A 22,166-nucleotide genomic window follows, 5' to 3' on the forward strand; every position below is an offset into this window, starting at 1 on the left:
AAACGGTTGTGCGATAACCTTAACCTTCCACAGTGGATGATTAATGCATCCCTTTTCTTGCGTTTTACCAGCAAAAATATAAACAAACTTCTGAATCACTGCACCGGTGTCGGTTCAAGACTTCAACAGATCGGAATGTTGCCTCAAGCTTCTTGACGGAAGTCCCCTTGACGGATGTGCATTCCAGTTGTTGTTATGTTGTGGCTACATTATATCACCTCTAGCTTTCACTGTTCCCATGCCAGACGAAGACGTCACACTATGCTTTTTTAAGAATGTCAACAAAAGGAAGGTTCTGTAAATACGTAACAATTTTTAATTTTGCATATTTATTGAATTTTGGCTGTCCTTTATATAGAAACGATTTGATCATGAAAAAAGGTGAAACAGCTCATAAAAGAATGTGAAAAAAAAATTTATGGAAAACTTTTACGAGATCCAACAATCGTGAATCTTCGCGTCTTCTAAGGCTACCCCTGGATTTTTTTCTTCAAAATATACCGTTCTTACCCGTAAAGATTGCTCTCCATCCACCAAAATCTTTTGCCCGGGGATGATCATCCTTTATGCTTTCAGTGGTATTTAACCCCAAAGCAGGAAGGGCTGTGTTCTGTTTTGTGACTTGGACCAACAGCGGGTTGAAGCCAGTTGGTGTACGTCAGAAATTCATCTCTCTGACACCGTACACGGATACGACTTCATCACTGACTGCAGCGGAATTCGGTTGCCACATCAAGCCAAAAGCCACACAAACGACGACGGGATGGCCACAAAGTGGCGAAAAGGCATACAACCTTTATTGAATCATATCAACCATATAATATGCTGTGTATATTATGTTGCCGATGGCAAAACGCTTCCGTGGATCTCGGCGTGGAAAGATTCCGGCAAAGGGATTCTTCCAACCTTTCTGCAAGCCTGGAAATGGTCCTGGGCTGAGACAATTTAGATTCATGCGAAAGATGATTTACCACCTTTGCTTTGGCTCCTCGCAGCCTCACCGCCTACAACCTACAAGCTAGGCCGAATTGTTCTAGAGAACGTTTCACGCCGATGATGCGCCCCATTAATGTGGTTACATCCTGGAGATATTTTCACGCAATTTACATTTATTAATATTAGATGAAGTTCAAGCTCCCCACAAAGCGCCGTCGTGCGTCTGGGAATGCAAATATAAATGTCTTGTAAGAAAACTGTAAGCCTCCGCACATCTTTTTCCAACACTCTCTTTGCAAGTGCCACGTGTGTATGGTGGCTGAAGAAACTCGCTGAACAAATGGGCCAGAACGACGCAGGAAATATGCATGCTTTACTGGAGAAGGTGTGAATGAATGTCAACAATGCAGAAAATGGTTTATAAACAGATCATTCATCAACGCCGAGTTTCGGAAGAACGAAAATTGGATCCATCTACATAAGGCGTTCCATACTCTTGGATAAGTTTGTCAATTGCACGGATGATACTGTAGAAATTTCAAATAAATCGACGTCGTTTTGAAATGCTTTTGGATAGGATGCCCCAAAATTCTGTCATCCGAAAATTCTTCACTTCTAACGAGAGACAATATTTATGAACGCCCGTACAAAATATACTTACACCGAGGAATCCACCACGAACATGTCAGTATAAAATAGCAGCAGCTGGCCACCAATCACATAACCGGCAGCTGGACCTACGACGGCCATTGTGTAGTAAATTCCTGAAATGAGCAGACGAAGAAATTGCAACGTATAGCCACACGTATAGGACTTTGGGATCTTAATTAAAATCGTCACTCTTGCCACACACACATCGGGGACATAAAATCATGCAACATGCTAAGGAAAAAAAATACTCCGAAGAACTATCTTGGTTAGAAACTCTTCTGAGTAAGAAGGCCACATAAATACACATTACGAGTTTTATCTTAAAAAATCATATCCAGCTTTAATTAACAAAATAAAAACATTTTTATGATAGCGTTTCTGTGTAGTTACCTAATATTCAACCACTTGAATTTAATTAATCATTTAAATTTCGTGTTCCAAATTTTAACATATGAGGAAAACCATTTGGTTTAATAAAGTTAATTACCATAGCATCAAAATGTTAGATTCATTGAAATTTCGGTCGTTCTAAAGTAAATCTTTATTTTTGCAAATACATTTCTGTTTTTTTTTTTTTAATTTGAAGCATTTTTGTCAGCAATTCTGAAATCACTTCACTTTGGAATAAAAATAAGAGCTAAAAACACCATTCGAATATTGAGCAGGCGATAATTTCACCGCGCAGGTTTAGGAATAAATGTACCTTTAAATAGAATTGAATTAAGCTAAAGAAAGTAATAAAAACTTTGAGGACATGCATCGACCCATATGCAGTATAGAGGATTAATAAAAAGATGTTTTTACTTATGTATTTATATTTAATTAACTACAGTGAAAACCCGATTTTATCACCCCCATGATGAATTTTAGAGTGATAAATCGGGAAGAGTGATAAAATCGGGAGATTTTGAAAAAATGATTTTAATCCGTCATTATCTAATAAATTACTGCAAAAAACGTATATTATCCCTATAAAACAGTGTAGAGGATTTGTAGTAGATATTCCCTTTTTTGACATGGGTTTATAGGTTTATAGGTTATAGGTTTTTTTTACATCAAAACATCATACAATATTGGTTTTACGCATCTTTAAACACCGTTTTTCGACCGGTGTTATCAGAAAAATTGAATTATCTTTAATGGTTCAAATCCTTATGATCTAATTATTTCTTTTGGTTATAATTTACTGAAGATAAGATTCAAAGCATCCGTTTAAATCAAAATCAAAAAAAAATTAATGTTCCTGTCACACATTTCGTCTCTAAAAATTGGATAACTCGAATGATTTTCCAAAACTGGTTCCTCCAGGACTTCGTACCAGCAGTACGCAAATTTTCGCCGAAATGTCTATTCCTCCTAAAGCTGTGTTGTTACTGGATAATTGCTCAGCACATCATACTAATGGTGAGCTTAAAAGCGATGATGATTTGATAACCGTTTTTTATGCCTCCAAATTTGACTGCAGTGATTCAACCCATGGACCAGAACGTAATTCAGAACTGTAAACTAAAATATCGTCAAAATCTTTTGCTACATGTCATGGCTCGCGAAATCGATATCGGTCAAAGCTTGAAGAACATAACGTTGAGCGATTTATGTTTCTGGATGCACGATGATTGGATTGAAATAAAGCGTACAGTAATCCAGTAGTCATGGAAGAAAATTGTAATTATTTTAAATAACAAACTCGTTCACGAAGATGCTGTTCCCTTGATCGTTTTGATTGATGTTAACAACCGCGATGAAATTATTTTGCCACAGGACCCTGAGGAGAGATATGTAAGTAAAGCTTTACGGATGAAGAAATTCTGAACATGACGCTGGATGATCAGTCAGCATTAAACGAGCCCCTCGAATCATTGGAGCCATTGAAAATTTCGGATATAGCACTAGAAATTTCAAGAATCATAATGTTGAAGCTGTACGTATGTTGGACAACATAGTTGATTGGGCTGATGCTTCAGATCTCTCTTTAGATGATGTCATCTACTTGCAACGTATCAGAGAGATTGCTTTGAAGAAAGCTCAAACAAATAAAACACAGCTTTAAGATTACTTGAATATGTTCTTTTATACCATTATATTTAGTTATAATTGTATTCAACAAATTTGATTTAGTTTAAAATTGTAATAACAAAAAACCTGTATAAAACTAGACTTTTTTGTATGAAAATCTTGATACGTCCCTGATCAATCATCTTCACTTTCAATATCGATGTAATCATCCATCAGTATTGTCCTTTCAGAATGATTTCAACTCTAAGATGTTCAACGGAAATGAAAAAAGGCGATATTTAGTATTTTTGCGTTGAATAAAAAATGATGACAAAACCGGGTGAAAAAATGAGACAAAATCGGGGGTAGACAAAATCGGGGGCAGACAAAATCGGTGTGTGACAAAATCGGGTTTTCGCTGTATTTTTATTTCGTGAAACCAAAATTCAGAGATCATGATTGAAGGTGCTGATGGTCAGAAGAGTGAAAGTGATCAAAATCTTCTTTCAAGTAATCACGAGTAAGTGCTTACAGCTTTCTACATATTACCCGTATCACTTTTATTCTTATTGTATAGCTTTTTCTTCTAAAAAACAGAAAAAACTGAGGGTTTTTTTCTTTGAATTTTAAGTGTTTCTAGAGGAAAAAGCTCATTATTGATTGCTAGTTGGCAAAAAATCTATCGAAAACTAATGTTAAATTTATAGATCAATAGCAAGCCAATAACTTGACCAACAAAACCCACTCAAAAAATTATACGAACTCCGCCGAACTCTTAAGGCTATAACTTACTGAAAAGGAATTTTTCGGATATTTTGAAGTATATCTCCTGTCTTTGTTGAAATATGTATTGCACATGCAATTTGCAACATTGCACATTGCAACTTTCTCAAATATACCAAGTTTGTAAATCGTATACTAAAAAAGATATTTGAAAAGCACAAAATTACTTGTATTATTTTCAAAATGCTCGTAACTTTTATTATTTCCATGCGATCTTGATGATGTCTTCAACAAAATTTCTTTAAATAATAAAATCTGCAACTTTTGTGAAGACATTAAGACTCTAAACTAGGTAATTATTTAAGGAATTTTTTTTTTATTTCCCTTCCAGGTAGAAATATCACTTTTTTCTTTCAAGAATTCGATAGATCTTCAAAGAAAATTAAAATGTTGTGAAGACATCAAATGTCTATCGTTTACTATTTGTCCGCAAATAATTTTTAATCGCTTATTAGGTGCATTTACTCCTGTGTGCGCCGTAGTGTTACAAAAGACCGAGAACCCAAACTGTATGTACACTTCACATTGCGCAGCACCGAACTCGCAGCAAACTCGTGCAAAATATTAGATAGGTAATGCTAGAAAAAGTTATGATTTTTTTATTAAACATGCTGATTTTACCCGGTCTTGCTCGGGTTCACATCTATCTATACATATAAAACAGGGAGAGAGACAGACCATACATAAATGTACGAACACGCAAAACTCTTCACTGGATCATCCGTTTTGCATGCGATTTTTTTTGTTGTGTTCGTCTTCACGCGAAGAATAACACAACGGAGAGATAATTTCGAAAATGATTTTGTGGAATTTGAAAATTAATTTTTAGTTTTTATTCGTATCAAATAAAAGTCATGGCACCCAATTTCCATTTTTTTTTTTCATTCGAATCACCCAGAGTAGGAAGGCGCCAAAGGCAATCAAGGCTTACTGATGTGCATCCATTTCTCTATAAGAAGTTTTGGCGCCCATTTTTGTTGCAAGTGTACTTTTCACGTGGCACCAGTAAAATGGATACTTGGATGTGATTTTCCTTATAGAGTTCCGCAACTACGAAGTAAAGCAAAGCCTGTGCGAAGAATATTGACAAAATTTGTAATTTTTTGCATCAGAATCAAGGCAATTCTAAGATGTTTGTTCGTTCACCGTTAATTTTTTTTTAAATGTCATATTCTTTTAGCAACTCAAGAAATATGGCTGTAAAATTTCCAATAGACTCAAAACAACTTAATAAGATTGAATTGAAACATTTCATTATCAAATCATTTTTTATGAGTCTTAGTAACACCAATAAAAAGTTATATAACTGGTAAAAGATCACCTTAATTTATTTTTTGTTGATTTTATCCAGTTAGTTTGAGAATTGAAGGTTATTAATTTTGTGATTCCAAGTAAATTGAATCATTACTATAAAAACGAATTGGAGGATCAGGAAACATTGGAAAATCCACACTACTTTGCATGCGCAGTGGTTTATCGGAATATTTGAAAATTTCGCTATATAGGACTTTATCTTGATATAAGATCCAACTCTCAGTTTCAAATGTCAGAAAAAAGGATCGTAATCAATAATATCAATAAGTACTAAAAACTTGAAAGAATATAAAAATTAAATTTTAAGTAAAAAGCATGCCAACTAAAATTTCGAACATTTTAGTATAGAGAAAACTCTGAACCAATACACAAAAATACAAAAAAAAGTTTCGTACCAGATAAAAGATCTAAAAAAACAATCTGTCAAGCATAAGTAAATTATAGAATATAAACACTTAAATTCGACCAAAAAAAATCAAGATCAACAAAAATCCAGCTTTTAAATTAACGTTTTAATATAACTGAAAATCCAGATTCATAAAGCCAATTTTTAAATATTGATTCAAATTAACAATAAAATTCAGAATTAAATTTAACTGTCTGGATTACAGTTTCTTATCTTACGATCATAAACTATAAATTTAAGTAATTTGTGAATATTTTGAATTTTTATTCCAAATACTCAAAATAGATTTGCTTTCATTCAGGGTTTGCCTGTTAAGACAAAAATAGTCTAAATACAAGAAAGTTTAAATTCTTTTTTTCTAAATTCTTTAATTTTTAGTGCAATTTCCCAATCCCTAACTGAAAATTGAAAAAAAGATAATGATGACACAAATTTCGAAGACATTTTCAAACATTATATTCATTAGAAAAGTGTTGCTGTAAAATGAAATGAATAGTAACTTTTTCTGAATTGTTAAATATTTGTCAAACTCAGCTCTGTAAATTCACAATAAGATTCAATTAGTGTATTTAATGCAAAGTCCGAAAAAAGACATTTGAAATATTTAAAAAAAATAAAAATTAATTTTATATTCATTATTCTCTAAATGTTCCGGGTTCATTTTTTAATTTTTCTGTTCTGACGACCATGTTTAAAGAAAACTGTAATGTATTTAAATACAGAGGCTAACACAAATCGAAAATACAACTCTATTTATGACGACTCCAGCAAAAAAAACATTTTCTGTTTAAATCAATCTTCAACATTTTTAAAAAACTTTATCAGATAGGAGTTTTTAATAGGAATGATGACTAAACTAAATTGAAACTTGATAGATTAAGCGTTCTTAAGTTACCGGAACTGATCATTAGCAGAACTTTATTATAACGCTACCTCAACAAGAAAATAAGTTCACTGAACAAAAGTTAGCGAAGTTATTAGAGCAAATCGTATGAGCGTTTTTGTGTCACGAACTGCCGGTTTTGATTATAAATTTATGTATGATATTTTCCATTTCATTAGCGGTTTTTTGAAATTCGAATACGATCCATAATTCTGAATTTTTATTCTGATACAAAGGTATCCACTAGCTTTTATATACTTAAAAGGAAGGCTGACTAAGGAACAGTACTAGAATATAAAAAAAATACTCAAAAATTACAGGCTTAACAAAGTTTGCCGGGTCAGCTAGTTAAATATAAATCAAACTGAGTCGATACACATTTCGAAATTTTAGAAGCTTTGTATTCATCATTATACGAAATTTGGCCATGTCCGCTTTGGTTAGTCCTTTTAAGGTTTTGTTTGAGGTTTGTATTTATAGAAATTTAAAATCATTTCCCTTGAATGGTTGGTTTTTCATCCTATAACACAAAAAAACTTTAAACCCATCATCTTAGCTTTAATTGATTTAGCCATATATTTTTTTTATCATCAAATGATAATGATGTTTTTTTTCATGTGTTATTTTATGAAAATTCAGTTTCTCAAGCATGTAAACACAGGCGAACGACCCCTTTTGAAGATCCAACTTTTCAACATGGATGGTTTCCCCGTAGAATGGTATATTCAAGTTTTATTTACATTAGAACCCCGCGGGGAAAGAACCATCTCGGATAAGTGAAACCTCGGATTACACAAAATATATTCAAAACTCAATCCTTTGGCTCTGGTTTTGCATATCATCCAGGCGCATAGCTCGGGAAGGCATGGTTTTTGTTATGCAAATTAATCGACGTTTTTCGCAAATAAAGACTTTAAACTCGCCGAAAACAATGATTTTATACCATAACAATATATAAAGGTGATAAAACAGAACTTTACATGGATTTTGTATGAAAACGAAGGCATGGGCTACGTGAAAGCTCGGATTACCAGAGCTCGAATAAGCCTACTTAGAAATTTTTAAAAATACTTCCGCTAAAACCTTGTTAAAGACTCACTTTTGCTGCAGGTTTTCAATCGTAGTTTTTCTTAGATGTTGAAAATTCCGCTAATCTCTGACATGACATCACCCATTTTACAATGTTATGAAAAAGGTGTTTGAGTTCTGTTTATTTTTTTTTTATTCTTTAGCATAACTATCGCATTAATCATCGTGAAGAGTGATCAATTTAAAAATCATAAGATTATTTTTTTATTCGCGGCTCTAAACGGTTTCTATTTTCTCAAAATTGGATGGTAGAATGCCCAACAAATATTGAAATGTTATAAATTACCAAGTTGATTTGTACCAAACTAAAAACTTCAGATTCAATTACTAAAAAGTTTCCAGCGTTGGATTTTGTTTTAATTTTTTCAGGAAAATGCACGTTTAGTATTCTATTCCCCCGTTTAAATTCCTACATGACTATCAAAGCGTCGAAAGAGCAGCCGTCAACTTATAAATAGTTCTGGGTGTAATTAATTTTTCTTTTTCTATAAGGAATTCTGAAAATTTAAAAATGTTTGGTTGCTTGAAGCTGGAACATTGGTTTGCAACACTCAGAAAAAAAGTTTTTCAGCCTTAAAAGACAACGTAGATTCTCAACGCCTCCCAGCGGCGGTAGGGACCACTTTGAAAACCACTGTTCTCATCAATATATTCCTAAGAGGCGAGTAGAAAATTTTTCTTTCTGAATGTAGGCTCATTAAATCATCTTAAACAACAAACGCCAAAAAAAACGCTATCAAGTTTTTTATCATTAGCAGGCTTTGGTTTGCTGTCCAAAGCAATTTTAAACACTGCCCGTCATCTTCATCCATCAATTTTACTCCTTGAGTAGAGTTCTAATGAGCCTATGGACACGGGGAGCCCTCTCAAACAAAATTTAGTTTTTACGCATTGCAACGTCGAACGGGTTGCAGAATTATTAGATGAGAAAAACTGGCAATCAGCTTTCGAAGAGCTGAATGTCGATGATGCGGTATCTGCTTTCTAAGGTGAGCTTTATAGCATACTACGCGAGCACACACCTCCTAGACGATCCTTCCACCGTAAGCCTTATAAGCTTCCTTGGTGGAACTCTGAACTTCGGAGAAAATGCAATCTGATCCGAAAAGCTCGCAAACGCTACTTCAGAAGAAAGACGGATAATAAGAAAGCACACCTATCGAAACTAGGGGACAAATATTCGGCTTTGCAGAATTCCACCTTTGAAAAAATATGCAGCAACGTGTATCGTTTGTAAACCCTAATCTGTTACGACGCCTACTTCGAATCTTTGCCTACCCACAACATTAAGCTATCACAGCCTGATTTCACTACTGAGGAGGATTTTATTGCTTTGGGTAAGCTCGATCACTCGAAAAGACCCGGACCTGATGGGATTCCATCGTCGTTTGTATCAAAAATCGCCGCCTAAAAATGTTTAGAGTCATTGACTCAATTGTGGATTGCATTGCGCTTCAGGAGGATATGAACAAATATAACTGATGTGTGATACGCATGGGATGGAAGTGAATGTTGATAGGTGTCAATATGTACATAAGTTTTTTCAGGACTAGAGCATCAATTGCGCTTGACTTGCGCTTAGGAACTCCACATTAGAAATATTCAACGATAAAAGATCTCGGAGTTACTTTCGATCAAAATCTCTTGTTCGCACAGCATATCTCATCAACCACAGCAAAAGCTGTGTATTTCTTCATCGAAATACACTGAGCTTTGAAGTTACTTATGCCCTCAAAACAGAATTCTGCTCGTTAGTACGAAGTGTCCTGGAATAGGCTGCACCTGTTTGGGCACCTTACCAATCCGTTCACATCAAAAGGATAGAAAGGATCCAGAGAAATTTCTCCGCTATGCATTGCAAAGATTGCCCTGCCGAGATTTTGTACGCTTATCACCTTATTCCGAAAGATGTGGTCTTCTGTCACTGAAGTCTTGCAACGTATTTTCGTGTACGGCATCTGAACAAACAACTGCGACAATCAAAATATTCTCTGGCTACCAAGGAGCAGAACGAGTTTCGGTCAAAATCATCCACTACATCGATACTGTCATGCTTTCAACAAGGTTCCCACCCTTTTGACTTCAACGTATCAAATCCGATGTTTAAACGTTCGATCCGCTATTTAACTTAATTTTAAATAATGCATTGTATGTTACTCAGCTTAATTTAAAATTTTAAGATCCTTAGTCTGCATGACGTCACGATCAAAGACTCCAAATAAATAAATAAAAAACTGTGTGGAATGAAATTGAAAAATTTGCTAATTTTTGCGATCATAGTTGTAGACTTTTATTAATGTGTGATTTCATATTTTAATTAATTTCATTTACACAAAGAGACCCCCAGAAGCTCGTCCGCTGTTGGTGTCCTATCACAGTGATCTACATTAAAAAAAACTTTGTAACGTCCTTATATTTGTACAGAAGAACTAGGTTTCACAAAAATGGCTTTCAAATTAAAACTTGTGTTCTTGGCAAGAAAATTAGGAATTTCATTTTTGAAAAATCTGAAAAAATAGTATGAATCTCAGCCAGTACTTTTGTAATCCCTTGTAATAAGAATTATGTCTGCATGATAAGACTCATACTTTGAAAGAACAATGCTCATAAACACCAGTTGCTTCCATCCCTTTCACCATAACTGTTGCTAAACTACATACTTCTCAATCACAACTATGAATGACTCAGCACAACCAAAGTGGTCCTACAATGACTTCGATTGCATCATCGTTCTCGGAAACTAAATCAAAGCCACTTAAGCCAAATCGCGCCCTGTGAGTAAATCTAATAACACCCCTCTGCGAATCGAATTACCCTCATCCCAGAATCATACCGGAAGCACCGTAATCAATAGCTCTCGATTGGAAAATTGCCACTTTTCGTACCGAGGGAAAAGTCCGAGGCTTTATATGTACTTCCTCTGCACATCGATCACATGGAACCCGCACAATAATGGTTAGCTTTCCCTTGTTTTCTTCCCAAGTAATCCTACCAGGAAGCTACAGCACAGTTATAACGTTTTTGCAGAGAAACCCTCCGACCCACCATAAAAGTTCGGGGACAGTAAATTATATGAGGAGAAAATTTTCCACGCTGCTTCTTGCGACACGGAAAATGCCCAACGCGGCAAGGAAATGCATTCAAACATCTGCGACTCCCCACGGTAGGGTAGCTTGGTTGGTTTTGAACCAGAAACGAATTTACGTTGAGCACAGAAAAACTTAACTCGGAAACTGCACCTTTACTAGAAACCATGGAATATGAAAACTGTTGCTATCATGCTGTCGACTTCCTACTTTCGTTTTCATTTTCCTCTAGGAACGGAGAAGGAAGTTCAAGAAAGTTGGGGGAAATCCATGAACGGATAACTTCTGCGTTTATGGAATCGGCTCTTGGTGAGGTGTTTGTCTTTAAGATTCTCTCGGTCCTTTTTTGTTTCCGGATGTTGAAGAAAGAAGGTGGTTGGGCAACCAAACAGCTCGTAATGGACTCATCCAGGAAGGATCATAAAAAAGCATTTGAATGAAATTATGAAGGGAATATATTTTTACTGCTCTTCCTTTGTTTTTCTTCGTCGCCTCACGGGATTGGGTGCCTGTTTTTTCTCATCAAATGTGTAATACTCGATGCAAATTCTGATCAATCGGTAGACGTTTTTATTTCGGGTTGTAAAAATATTTGTCACTTTCATACTGTCTGTGGCACGTGAGAACAAACAACTTTGGAATACTAACTGTTTTCTATTTTCTCTCTAGAGTTGTGGAGAATACAATAAAATTGAGTAAAACAAATTTATTCGGTTAATTTAATCCTGTATGATTTTTTTGACTTAAAATAGCAAGATGTTTGTTAGTAAATATGATTAAAAATTTTGTTACCATTTCATAATCTGTTGAAATAGCAGCGTTTTGTCAAAGTATCTGTTCGCGCCAAATAATAGCCCCCGCAAGTCGTGCGCAACAACACCTAAGTCGTTTATTCAGGCCATCAGCAGCATCCACCGTTGTATTCCCGCCACTCGCATCTTCAGTGATAATTACAAGCAGTGCGAGTGCACAGTAGTATATGTAGTTAGTGTGGGCAAAGGAATGAGCGATAGCCGTTGGGCTAGAACAGTAATTGCAGGCTGGGGTTAACCAGAACAATTGTAGCTTAGTTAGAATCAATACAGAGCACACAGCGTTCGGTCATAATCGGAATACAGTCCACTTTTCGTTTGGCCATTTTGTATCGTAGAGCGTTCGGTTAAAAATAAATGTTTCTTGTGATTTTATCACCTGTGTAATGTGATAATTAAAGTTCGAATTATCATACGTCCGAAAACCTTCGCGGTGATTCCGAACCAGCAAGTTTACAGGGATTGGCCCTAACAGTATCCTTTTCCAAAAAAATATAATTGATTTTAGTTTTGCTTTTTAAGGCATGTATATTTTTGCCAATAACGATAATCAACAAAAATACAGTAATAAAATAACCCTTGGTCAATTCCTCTGAAACTATGTACACATTCCCAAGTTTAAAAAAAATCAAATTGATTAAAAAAAATACGCGACCCTTGCTGAAAGGCAGAATCGGTAACGCTGAGTCGATTTGGGGTCATTTTTGAATTTCTAAAACCCTGGGGTCTTAAAATCTTCGTTTTGGTCCAAAACTCTACCATGATTTTTTGCGGAATTTTTAAGCAACGTTGTAAGCGTTGTTTAAAGAAAATTTTCCGCCCAACAACTTTGTTCAACATCGCGTAACTAGTATTTATTAGCCAACAAAAAATTAGTTGTTGAATAGAGGGGTGTTTTAAGCATTGGAAAACAATCAATGCCATTGACATCACTGCTAATGCCTGGCGAATTATTGCTTGAAATGTACACGGAAAATAATAAAAAGGTAAAATCTACCGAGATAGGAAGGTGAACGCTCGTGGAAGCCGAAAAGGTAACTTCTACCTTTTCGAGCTGAAACTCACCTCACAGTGAGGTAAAATTCACCGAGAAAAAAGGTGAATCCGATAAAGGTAAATCTTATCTGCGATGTGAAGTTCACCTGAATTGAGCTGAATGAAAAAGTACATTTCACCTAAAAAAAAGTAAATCCAAATAAGGTAAAACTTGCCTCGTAGCAAGGTTAAGTTGACCTGGATTGAGCTTAACAAAAAAGTACAATTCATCTAATATGTGAAAATAAAAACAGAATGCTTTTGTTTAAGATAGACCCACAGAGCTTTGGGGTGTATGCCACGGTATCCTCCGATATCAAAAGGTAAAATTTACCTTTTTGGCTAGGTGGATGAAAAAAGGTAAAATTTACCTTTATCACTTCTCGATAAATTTTACCTTTTTTTCTGAGTAGTTATGCAATACCTCGCTAGGCTCCAGCAGTGATGTCAGTTGAATTTATTGTTTTTCAATGTCGAATGAGACTTTTCATCAGCTTATTACTTTTTTGGCTAAAAGATACGAAGGTATAGTCTTTCACAAAGTTGTTCAGCGGAAAATTTCTTTAAAACAAAAACTATAAGCAGACAAAAGAAGAAACTAAAATGATTTTAATTTTCAAAACAAAACATTCAGTTTTTCAATACAAACCTTAAAGATCAAATTTACTCACGTAAACTTCACCTAATAATTCTGCAAAAAATTCTGCCGGGGTTTGAAAATTTCAAAAACGACCCCAAAACGATTCGATGTACTACTACAGGATGTCTAGAAAATCGTTTCTTTGGTTGAAAAATCTACATTTCTCTTATGGAAAGCTTCTTATAACTTGGCAATACACGGATTTTTTTTTTTTAAATACTCTGATTTTTATCCTTAAGACCTGGCATCCCTGGTCAAGAGTTTGTACACGCAAAATAATCTGCACGTCGGGGTTACGTGAAAAACTACATATTTTTTATCCAATTGAATTTAGGTCGATGCTACGTTAAGAATATGTAAACACGCATAAGAATTGCTTGATGAAAATCACTTTCAACTTACGTGCATTTTTAGTTACTGCAACCCTCTGTGATAGTGAATGCTTATGGAAACTATGGTAAATGCTTATGGAAACAAATCAAATGTGCTTAGTATTGAAATGATATTTGCGTCTTTGTCTTTTAAATTTTTGTTCAAAATAATGCTAATTAAATTAAATTTCATTTTAAATAATTTGTTTTTCTTTCACACTATACTCATTTTGCTGTAAAAAAATCCTCAATACCGGAAGAGTGTGCCAGCTGATTGATTCACGAAATTCTGTAAATCGTCAATATGAAAATGTTAATATTTAAAAAAATATCTAAATGATAAATAATAAAATAAGCTCCATCCAATCCACAAAGTGCCACCTATGGAAGGTTGACCGTGACCGGTACCAGGCTTTTCGGTACGAAAAGCACACATTTTTGCAGCCCTCAATGATCAGCAACATATCAACATCAAGGATACAATAAAAAAATCATTAATCGATTAGTTCCGTGCTTCAATTTTTTTTAAATGTTATTTAAAAATCTCAACACTTACGGCATCAGCCCAAGAATTGACTCCAGGTACACGGAATAACCACGAAGTTAACAAAAACTGATATTATGCCCTAGAAATTTCCACACAAGTAAAAAAAAATTGTTGGCCAAGAGAATCCGCAGCAATCGGAAGCAAAGTGAAAATGCTAACTCGCCACCATCACTAAATGGGTGAGCAGAAAGGGGCAAGAGCAAACATGCACTGAAAAATTCTAGACTACTTAATGTTTATTGATGATATTTTTATTTAAGAAGTGTTGAATAAAATGCATGGTAAATTCAATATAAAATAAAAAATTAGTAATGATCGCATGTTACCTTAACTGGAAATGTACTTTGGGATTTACGATGACTGGTACCATATGAATTATCTCTCTAATGATCTCTTAACAGTTCAAAACAGTTAAGATTTCCTAAACAGTTTATTAAATGCTAAAGCCATTTGTGAACATATATCAATATAAGGTTTTTTGTAACTTCTTCATTCATCACTCTTTTTAGAAGAGAAAATAGATAGGGAATATGAAAAGAAAAAGAATTATAGTCGAAGATAGCTTTTAGGAAAAGAAATATATATAACTAAAATGGGGTCCAAGTCTATCCTGGCCAGCACATCTCTCACTGGAACATAGGGTGGTTTTTTCTGGGGCCCGAATGGAGTATTGATACAAGGTTGAATTTCATAAATATTTCACATACACATTAATATTTCACATTCACATATTGTACAATTTAAAAAAAACAGAACGAGTTCGTCAGCATCTTATTTAAGAATTTATCAGGCAACTGTTTCCAAAATATCTTAAACTAAAAAAAATTCAGTGCATAGCATTCAATGTAACTTTTTAACTATAACACATTGTAATATTTGAATACAATTGAAAAGTTTAATTGTTTTCGAATGAATAAATAACTGCCGATTTAAATTAGATATTTTAGATATTTTTTTAGCGGCCAACCACACTCCCCCATACCAAAAAGCTCAATTGAGCCCCCTGGTAATGGACGCTATGGTTCTCAGCACGTCTGGTAGCCTAAAATAACAAACAAAATAACTAATACGCGACGCGGGCAAAACATTACTCATGCTGAGAACTCAAAGTTTATAATCTAATGCGGGAAATGCGGCGATACATTAAACTAATTTACACTATGAATCTCAATGGAAAAAGATTTCCTTTTAAGAGATTCATGTTTGAGATTAAAAAAAAATTAAAGTTTATGTAAAAAGTAATACTAAAATTAATAACGGGAATAAGTTATGACTAAAATCTACAACAAAAATTAACGCTACAATGCTACAAAAATACTCTAGGCTTACTTTGTTCGGCTTGTTTTACGGATTTAATTTATCTTTGAACATTTGAAGCAATTTGACTTTGAAAATGGGTCGAGAATTGATTTCTTTTAATTCCTTGGGCAAGACATTATATTTTGTTGGTCCAATAAACGAAATCCTTTTCTGTCCTAAGGAAGTTAAGGATCGATTTGAAGAAGATTTAAGTATCTAGTGTTATGTGTTCTTATTCCTGTTGTGAAACGAAGGTTTTGAATGGTAGTTGATGAATGCAGGTTATCAAATACATACAATACAGTTTGGAAATCACAAAGATCGGATAAAGGTAAGATATTATGAAATCTGGATGAATAAATAAGTTTAGTTGGATGCAGCAAAGAAAGATTGTAAATATTTTTTAAGCATCTATTTTGCAGAGTTTGAAGTTTATGTAAATATGATTGAGTTGCTCGTCCCCAGACTGTTATGAGATAGTGAAATAGAGAGTGGATAAATGCAAAATGGAATTTAAACAGAACATGTTGTGGTACAAAGTTCTTCAATCTCCAGAGTACACCACAGAGGGGAGAAACTCTTTTTTCTAAATGTTGTATATGACATCTCCAAGAAAGGGTACTATCTAAATGAATACCTAAGTATTTGAAAGTTTTCACTTCTTCTATAGCAAACTGATTTTTATAGGGATCCCTGTGTTGAGAAATTTTTTTTCCTGGACAAGTGAAATAATACATATTTAGTTTTTCCGTAGTTTAAAGAGAGTAAATTGCTATTGAAAAATTTAGATAGCAATTTCAAATCATGTTCCAGGTTTTCGATTATAACATTTGGGGATTTTTCTGTGTAAAATAAAGCAGTATCATCTGCAAACAGCCGTGCTGTACCAAGAAGGGGAAGATTACAAATATCGTTAATGTACACAAGAAAGAGTAAAGGACCAATGTAACTGCCCTGTGGAACCCCTATACTAATATTTCTCAATTCGCTGGCTATTCCTTCAACCAAACCAAATTGTTTTCTGTTGTTCAAGTAACTTCGAATTATGTCATTTGCTTTGTCCCTTATTCGTATTTGTTCAATTTGTCTAGTAAAATTTCATGATTCAAAGTGTCGAACGCTTTTTTCAGGTCCAAAAATAAAGCTCCGACAATATTTTTAGAATCAACCTCTGTTATAATTGAGTCAACTAGTTCAGAAATAGCTATAAGAGTGCTTGATCCTTCTCTAAACCCGTATTGCATTTTGTATAAAATATTATTACTACTGAGAAAACTCATGATTCTGTTTACTAGTAATTTCTCGAACACTTTGCTGAAGACGCTCAGCGAATAAATTGTACGATAATTGTTGACATCTTCTGGATCACCTGATTTAAAAATTGGAGTTACTTTTGCCACTTCGAGGCAATCTGGAAAACATCCTGTTTCAATTATTGAGTTGAAAAACTTTGCAAGAATACGTGAAATTAGGGGTTATTCTTGTTGGGAAGCAATCCGGTCCACAACTTTTTTTGTTTTTGAGGTTCAGTATAATCAGATTAACTTCATTTTCATCTGTTGGTTGGAGAAAGATTGAATTCCCTATCTCGTTTATATTGGACAAAACGTCAAACTCAGGTTCATTAGATATTTCCTTGGAAAGGTCGGATCCAATTGAAGAGAAAAAACTGTTGAACTTATCGCCAAGACTTTTTTTGTCAGTTATTAGGTAAAAATTCATTTATATGAACGATTTTTTCAATTCCCTTTTTCAGTGTAACAGTGAAGATCCGCCCGCGGTGCTCACCCAACTGGTGCGAAAGAGTGTGTATCCTAAAACCGGTCCTCTGAAATGAGCAAAACCGGGCCGCGTTTACTCACTTATTAGTGGGTTTGCTTTAACGACAATTTCTTTTTCTAACAAGAATTTACCACCAGACGCTCGAGAAAAGAATGCAAAAAAAAAACGCTTTTACTTAGACTTTCAGTGAAATTCATGAGCTTTGGTGCATCACATGGATTTTACGTATTCTTTGTAGTAATTCCTTCTTTTCTAAGTAAACAAAGAAGGAATTACTACAAAGAATACGTAAAATCCATGTGATGCACCAAAAGCCTAGTTTACGTGAAAAATACCGTAAAATTAATTTAAAAATTATTTTGGGTGTATGAGTTAAATTTATACTCCAGCACTGATGTGGTCTAGTGTATAAGATGGCGCGAGTCTGGTAACCCAGGCGTACTGGGTTCGATTCCCGGTATCGGCAAGAAAACTTTTGGGTTCGAATCCCTGCCGACAGGTAAGATGTGTTTAATTGTATAAATAACTAAATGCACTAAATATTTCAGAGGGAATGCATCTGGGGTTAATCTGAAAACTATTTCTAGCGGAGTGGATTGCCAACCATTGTAGGCCTCTGAAGGTTGGATGCCTTCCCTCGACGAACCATCTGCCGTGGAAGCCCTAGAAACAACTCGAAGACAAAACCACACAGACATAGGCTGGACCTTGCTACCGATGGGGGGCATACATACATACAGACATAAGTTAAATTTATACTTCAGAATTGATAGTTATGGGATTTTTTTCTGGGATATAAGGAAGCGTTCATATAACCTTAATCATGCAAAAATTAAGATCTCAATGATTAATTAGAGATTTTATAAGAACCATTTTTTGTTGTGCCTGAAAAAAGTTACAGGCCTACAAATTTTTAATAGTTTCAAAATGACACCTTAGACTAGGGTTGAGTCATTCCCATAACAACAATGACGATTTTATATTATTTTCAAATGAATATGTAAGAACTGCCGTATCTCAAAATACATACCCAGATACACGGACGACATCTTCTTGGAGACATTCTCATCGATGAAGGTTACCCCGAGGGTGTAAAGCGGCGAGGCACCTGCTCCGAGCAACAGTTGAGCGGTAAAAAAGAACCACACATTCCAGGAAAGATTTTCCGAGCTTTCCGGAGCACCACCATACGACGATTCATCCAGTGAGGTGCATATCTGTTTAGGGGAGAAAAGAGCAGAATAACGACATGTATGGGAATTCTTGTTGCTGTTATTTCGTTAATTGGCGTAAAAGAATTTGTTATCAGATTTATATCAAAACTTTAGTAAGATCTTGGAATGCTCTACACATGTATGTTCATACTCTGCAAATGAATGAACTGTTACACACAAACGCCACATCACTAAATTATTAAGAAAACAAGAAAAGCTATAACTGTTTTCCTCGCTTACTGGATAATGAATTGGGAAAAATTGTAATCACATAACTTCGCAGTGGGAGTGAAAGTTTCTCCCTAAATATTATTTCATCTCATCCGTTAATTACGGGCTCCACTAGCTTTCTAGACAGAAAACAAAATGATACACACCAACAAACGAAGCCCTAATCCAATGTTCCGATTCATTTGACAGCACTTAATCTTATTAATTAGGGTGCAACCAATAAATTTGGCGCGCGACAACAGACGGACGTCATATGTGTGTGGAACCTGTTACGACACGACGGCATTACTCATATTTAGGGGAGGATGTCTATTAATGTCAATAACTGTGTCTTACCTCCCCGGCCAGCAGACGGGCAGCAGCTGCTGAGGTATCATTGATGGCCATTCCCAGGGCGGCACTCTCGGCAGGGACCAGACAAACGTTCGGTTCCGAATTGGTAGCCCGGTATTGACCCACCAAAAAGTGGGGCAAAGCAAACACAAACGCCCCCAGCCCCATCACCGCAACACCCCAGCCGATCCATCGAGGCTTGGAGGCTCCTAGACGACCTCCGAAGTACGACACCGGAACCAAACACAGGAAGGAGGCAATATCATACCCGCTTGCGACCAGTCCCGTTTGGGTCGATCGAAGTCCGAAGCGCCGCTCGATTGTCGTGATGACGACGTTGATGAATCCATTGACGATTAATCCTGAAAGCACAACCGAGATAACAGTGATTTAATAAGGTGGAATTGTTTTTGATTGGTATGGAGACTGGCCAGATAATCTCACGTGTCGATCAAATCAGAATAATTAGAGTTAATCACTCGGATACAGCAAACTTGTTTGTTTTGAACACCAATTAAAAATGTTCATGGTTTTAACCAATAATAGACTGATTCAATTAATGACATTTTTTATTTCATTAACCTTCTTTTGCGGTTAGGATCAATTTGACCCAAACTGAATTTTTCCGAAGCGATGTCTGAGGAACGGTTTAAGCTAGATACATGAAATTTTCTGACTTTTCCTTAAATAAGAGGCTCTACAATTTCTCATTTTTAGATTTGTTCAAAGGGTTACCAGAGCTACGCATCAATAAATGGACCATTAGCCGGTAAGGGTCATATAGACCCGCATTATTTTTTTTGTTATAAATTCAAAACTACTGAAAATTTGCATAATATCCATATGCTTCTTTTGATTAGCTAGCCCAAAAAATGTACTTACAAAATGAAACAAGCACCCGCAAATTGCATCAGTGGGAAATCTAAAGTTCATAACAAAAATATATATACATATATACATATATGGTTATGGTTTCAGTTGTGTCTTGTGACGAGGAATTTTTTATGAAATAACAATAAGTCACTCAAATGCTATCAATTTGCAAATCATAGCTTGTGGGGAATCAGGGGCCACCTATATTTTGGTGTTTTATACACATTAATGACTTAAAATACATTTTCCCAATCTGTAAAGTTTTCTTATGCCAAATGAACAGTTATGAAAATGTTTTGCCTATTTATCGAATTCTATAGACACGAACATAAATTCTATATAAGGAGTTTTTTCAAAACGTTTGCGAGCCAGGTTTTTGAAATAATTCGATCATACAAAGCTTTCCTTTTTATTTCCTCACCTGAAATTACTTTAGTATTACTAAATGAATTATGAAATGATAGTTTTGGGTGAACTCATAATTTCCCTCCATAACCTTTTTTAACAGTAAGAACTAGGAGAAATCAATTTATCAAAAATAAATTTAATGCCTAATGATACGTTAAAAATGTAGAAAACTATGCCTTTAGTCTTTATCTTTTTTTCTTTAATGATAAATGAGCATAAAAAAAAGTGGTCCACATACCCCGCTCTCTCCAAAAATCTGTCCTTAAAATGATAGCCTTATTTAAAATCTTTAATTTAATGTATAACACTACACAATCGGTACAGTATACAGTTTTAAGGGGGGAGAAGGGTCTAACGGGTAAAAAAAACACCATTTTCACGAATTTTTTTAGAGCTATAGTTCAAACAAATGTATTCAAATTTTTTGCATTATACAAAGCATTGTTAAAAAAACATTTAGTAATTTTTTCGTAGAAAAATATTGAAAAATGAGCCGGTGACGGAGCACTTTCGAGGATGCTTTTTAGAAAACAGGATTTGCGGTGGACACTGTATCTCAGCACAGAATCATCTGAAGTCAAAAAATTAGAGCAAAATATTTTTAATAGATGTTTTTCTGGACCCCTACCATTTTATTTAAATTTAAAAAAAAATTATGAAATTTTTTTGGCTGTTTGAAGTAAAAACTATGATTTTTCACGAAAAAATCCGCCATTTTTTATCTGTAAAATCTCCCCAAAGTAAAAAAAAAAACAGAAAATCGTTGGGGTTTGGTATTTTATATGTAGAAAATATGTTCCAAATTTGAAAAGAATCGGTGAAGACGATGTCCACTGACTTTAAAAATGTGCTTTCGAGAAAAACGCGTTTGAAGTTTCTGCTTGCAGTATTCTTGAAGTACAGACCCCGTTCGTTTTTGGCAACATTCGATTTTGACAACATTCGATTTTGGCAACGGTTTTTAGAAACAACATTACCTTTAAGTTTTCGTTATAAAAGGACCAAGTTAATTTAGACAAACATCATAAATACATTTTTATGTTCTGAAATGGTGATAAAATGCAACAATAAAAAGAAAAGTTTTCAAAAAAAAATTATAAAGTACTCAAAAAGGACAAAAAGATGAAAAATTCAAAAAGTTTAAAAACAAATTCAAGCAAAAGACTGAAAATGATAAAAAACAACTGAAAAATGATGAAGAATGACAAAAACAGCAAATATAACAAATGAAAACAAACATTTTCAACAAAATTAGAAAAGTGCAAAATGCATCAAAAACATGATGAAAAAAAATTAGAAATGACTTCAAATGGCCGGAAATTGATTAAAAATATCGTTTTTTATAATAATAAAAGCTATTTTGTAAAAATAACTGAAAAAAAAGTTGAGAAAAAAAACCGTTCGATTTTGGCAACATTCGATTTTAGCAACATTCGATTTTGGCAACACAAAATGTACCGGCGTGTTGCCAAAATCGA

The 22,166-nt window shown here is 34.6% G+C and overlaps 1 protein-coding gene across 8 annotated transcripts in view; it reads right to left on the reverse strand.

The window, feature by feature from the left end:
* Positions 1 to 22,166, reverse strand: part of LOC129748707 (solute carrier organic anion transporter family member 4A1) — a 116,587-nt gene that overhangs the window by 25,691 nt on the left and 68,730 nt on the right. For all 8 annotated transcript variants that reach the window (XM_055743396.1, XM_055743394.1, XM_055743397.1 and 5 more), the window contains exons 3-5: positions 19,411 to 19,769; positions 18,660 to 18,846; positions 1,598 to 1,700 (exon numbers count right to left, since the gene is read on the reverse strand). In XM_055743396.1, the coding sequence (XP_055599371.1) occupies positions 1,598 to 1,700; positions 18,660 to 18,846; positions 19,411 to 19,769 (649 nt within the window). The remainder of the gene's footprint in view (positions 1 to 1,597; positions 1,701 to 18,659; positions 18,847 to 19,410; positions 19,770 to 22,166) is intronic.

Source organism: Uranotaenia lowii, chromosome 2 (genome assembly GCF_029784155.1).
Source record: "Uranotaenia lowii strain MFRU-FL chromosome 2, ASM2978415v1, whole genome shotgun sequence".
Taxonomy (NCBI): domain Eukaryota; kingdom Metazoa; phylum Arthropoda; class Insecta; order Diptera; family Culicidae; genus Uranotaenia; species Uranotaenia lowii.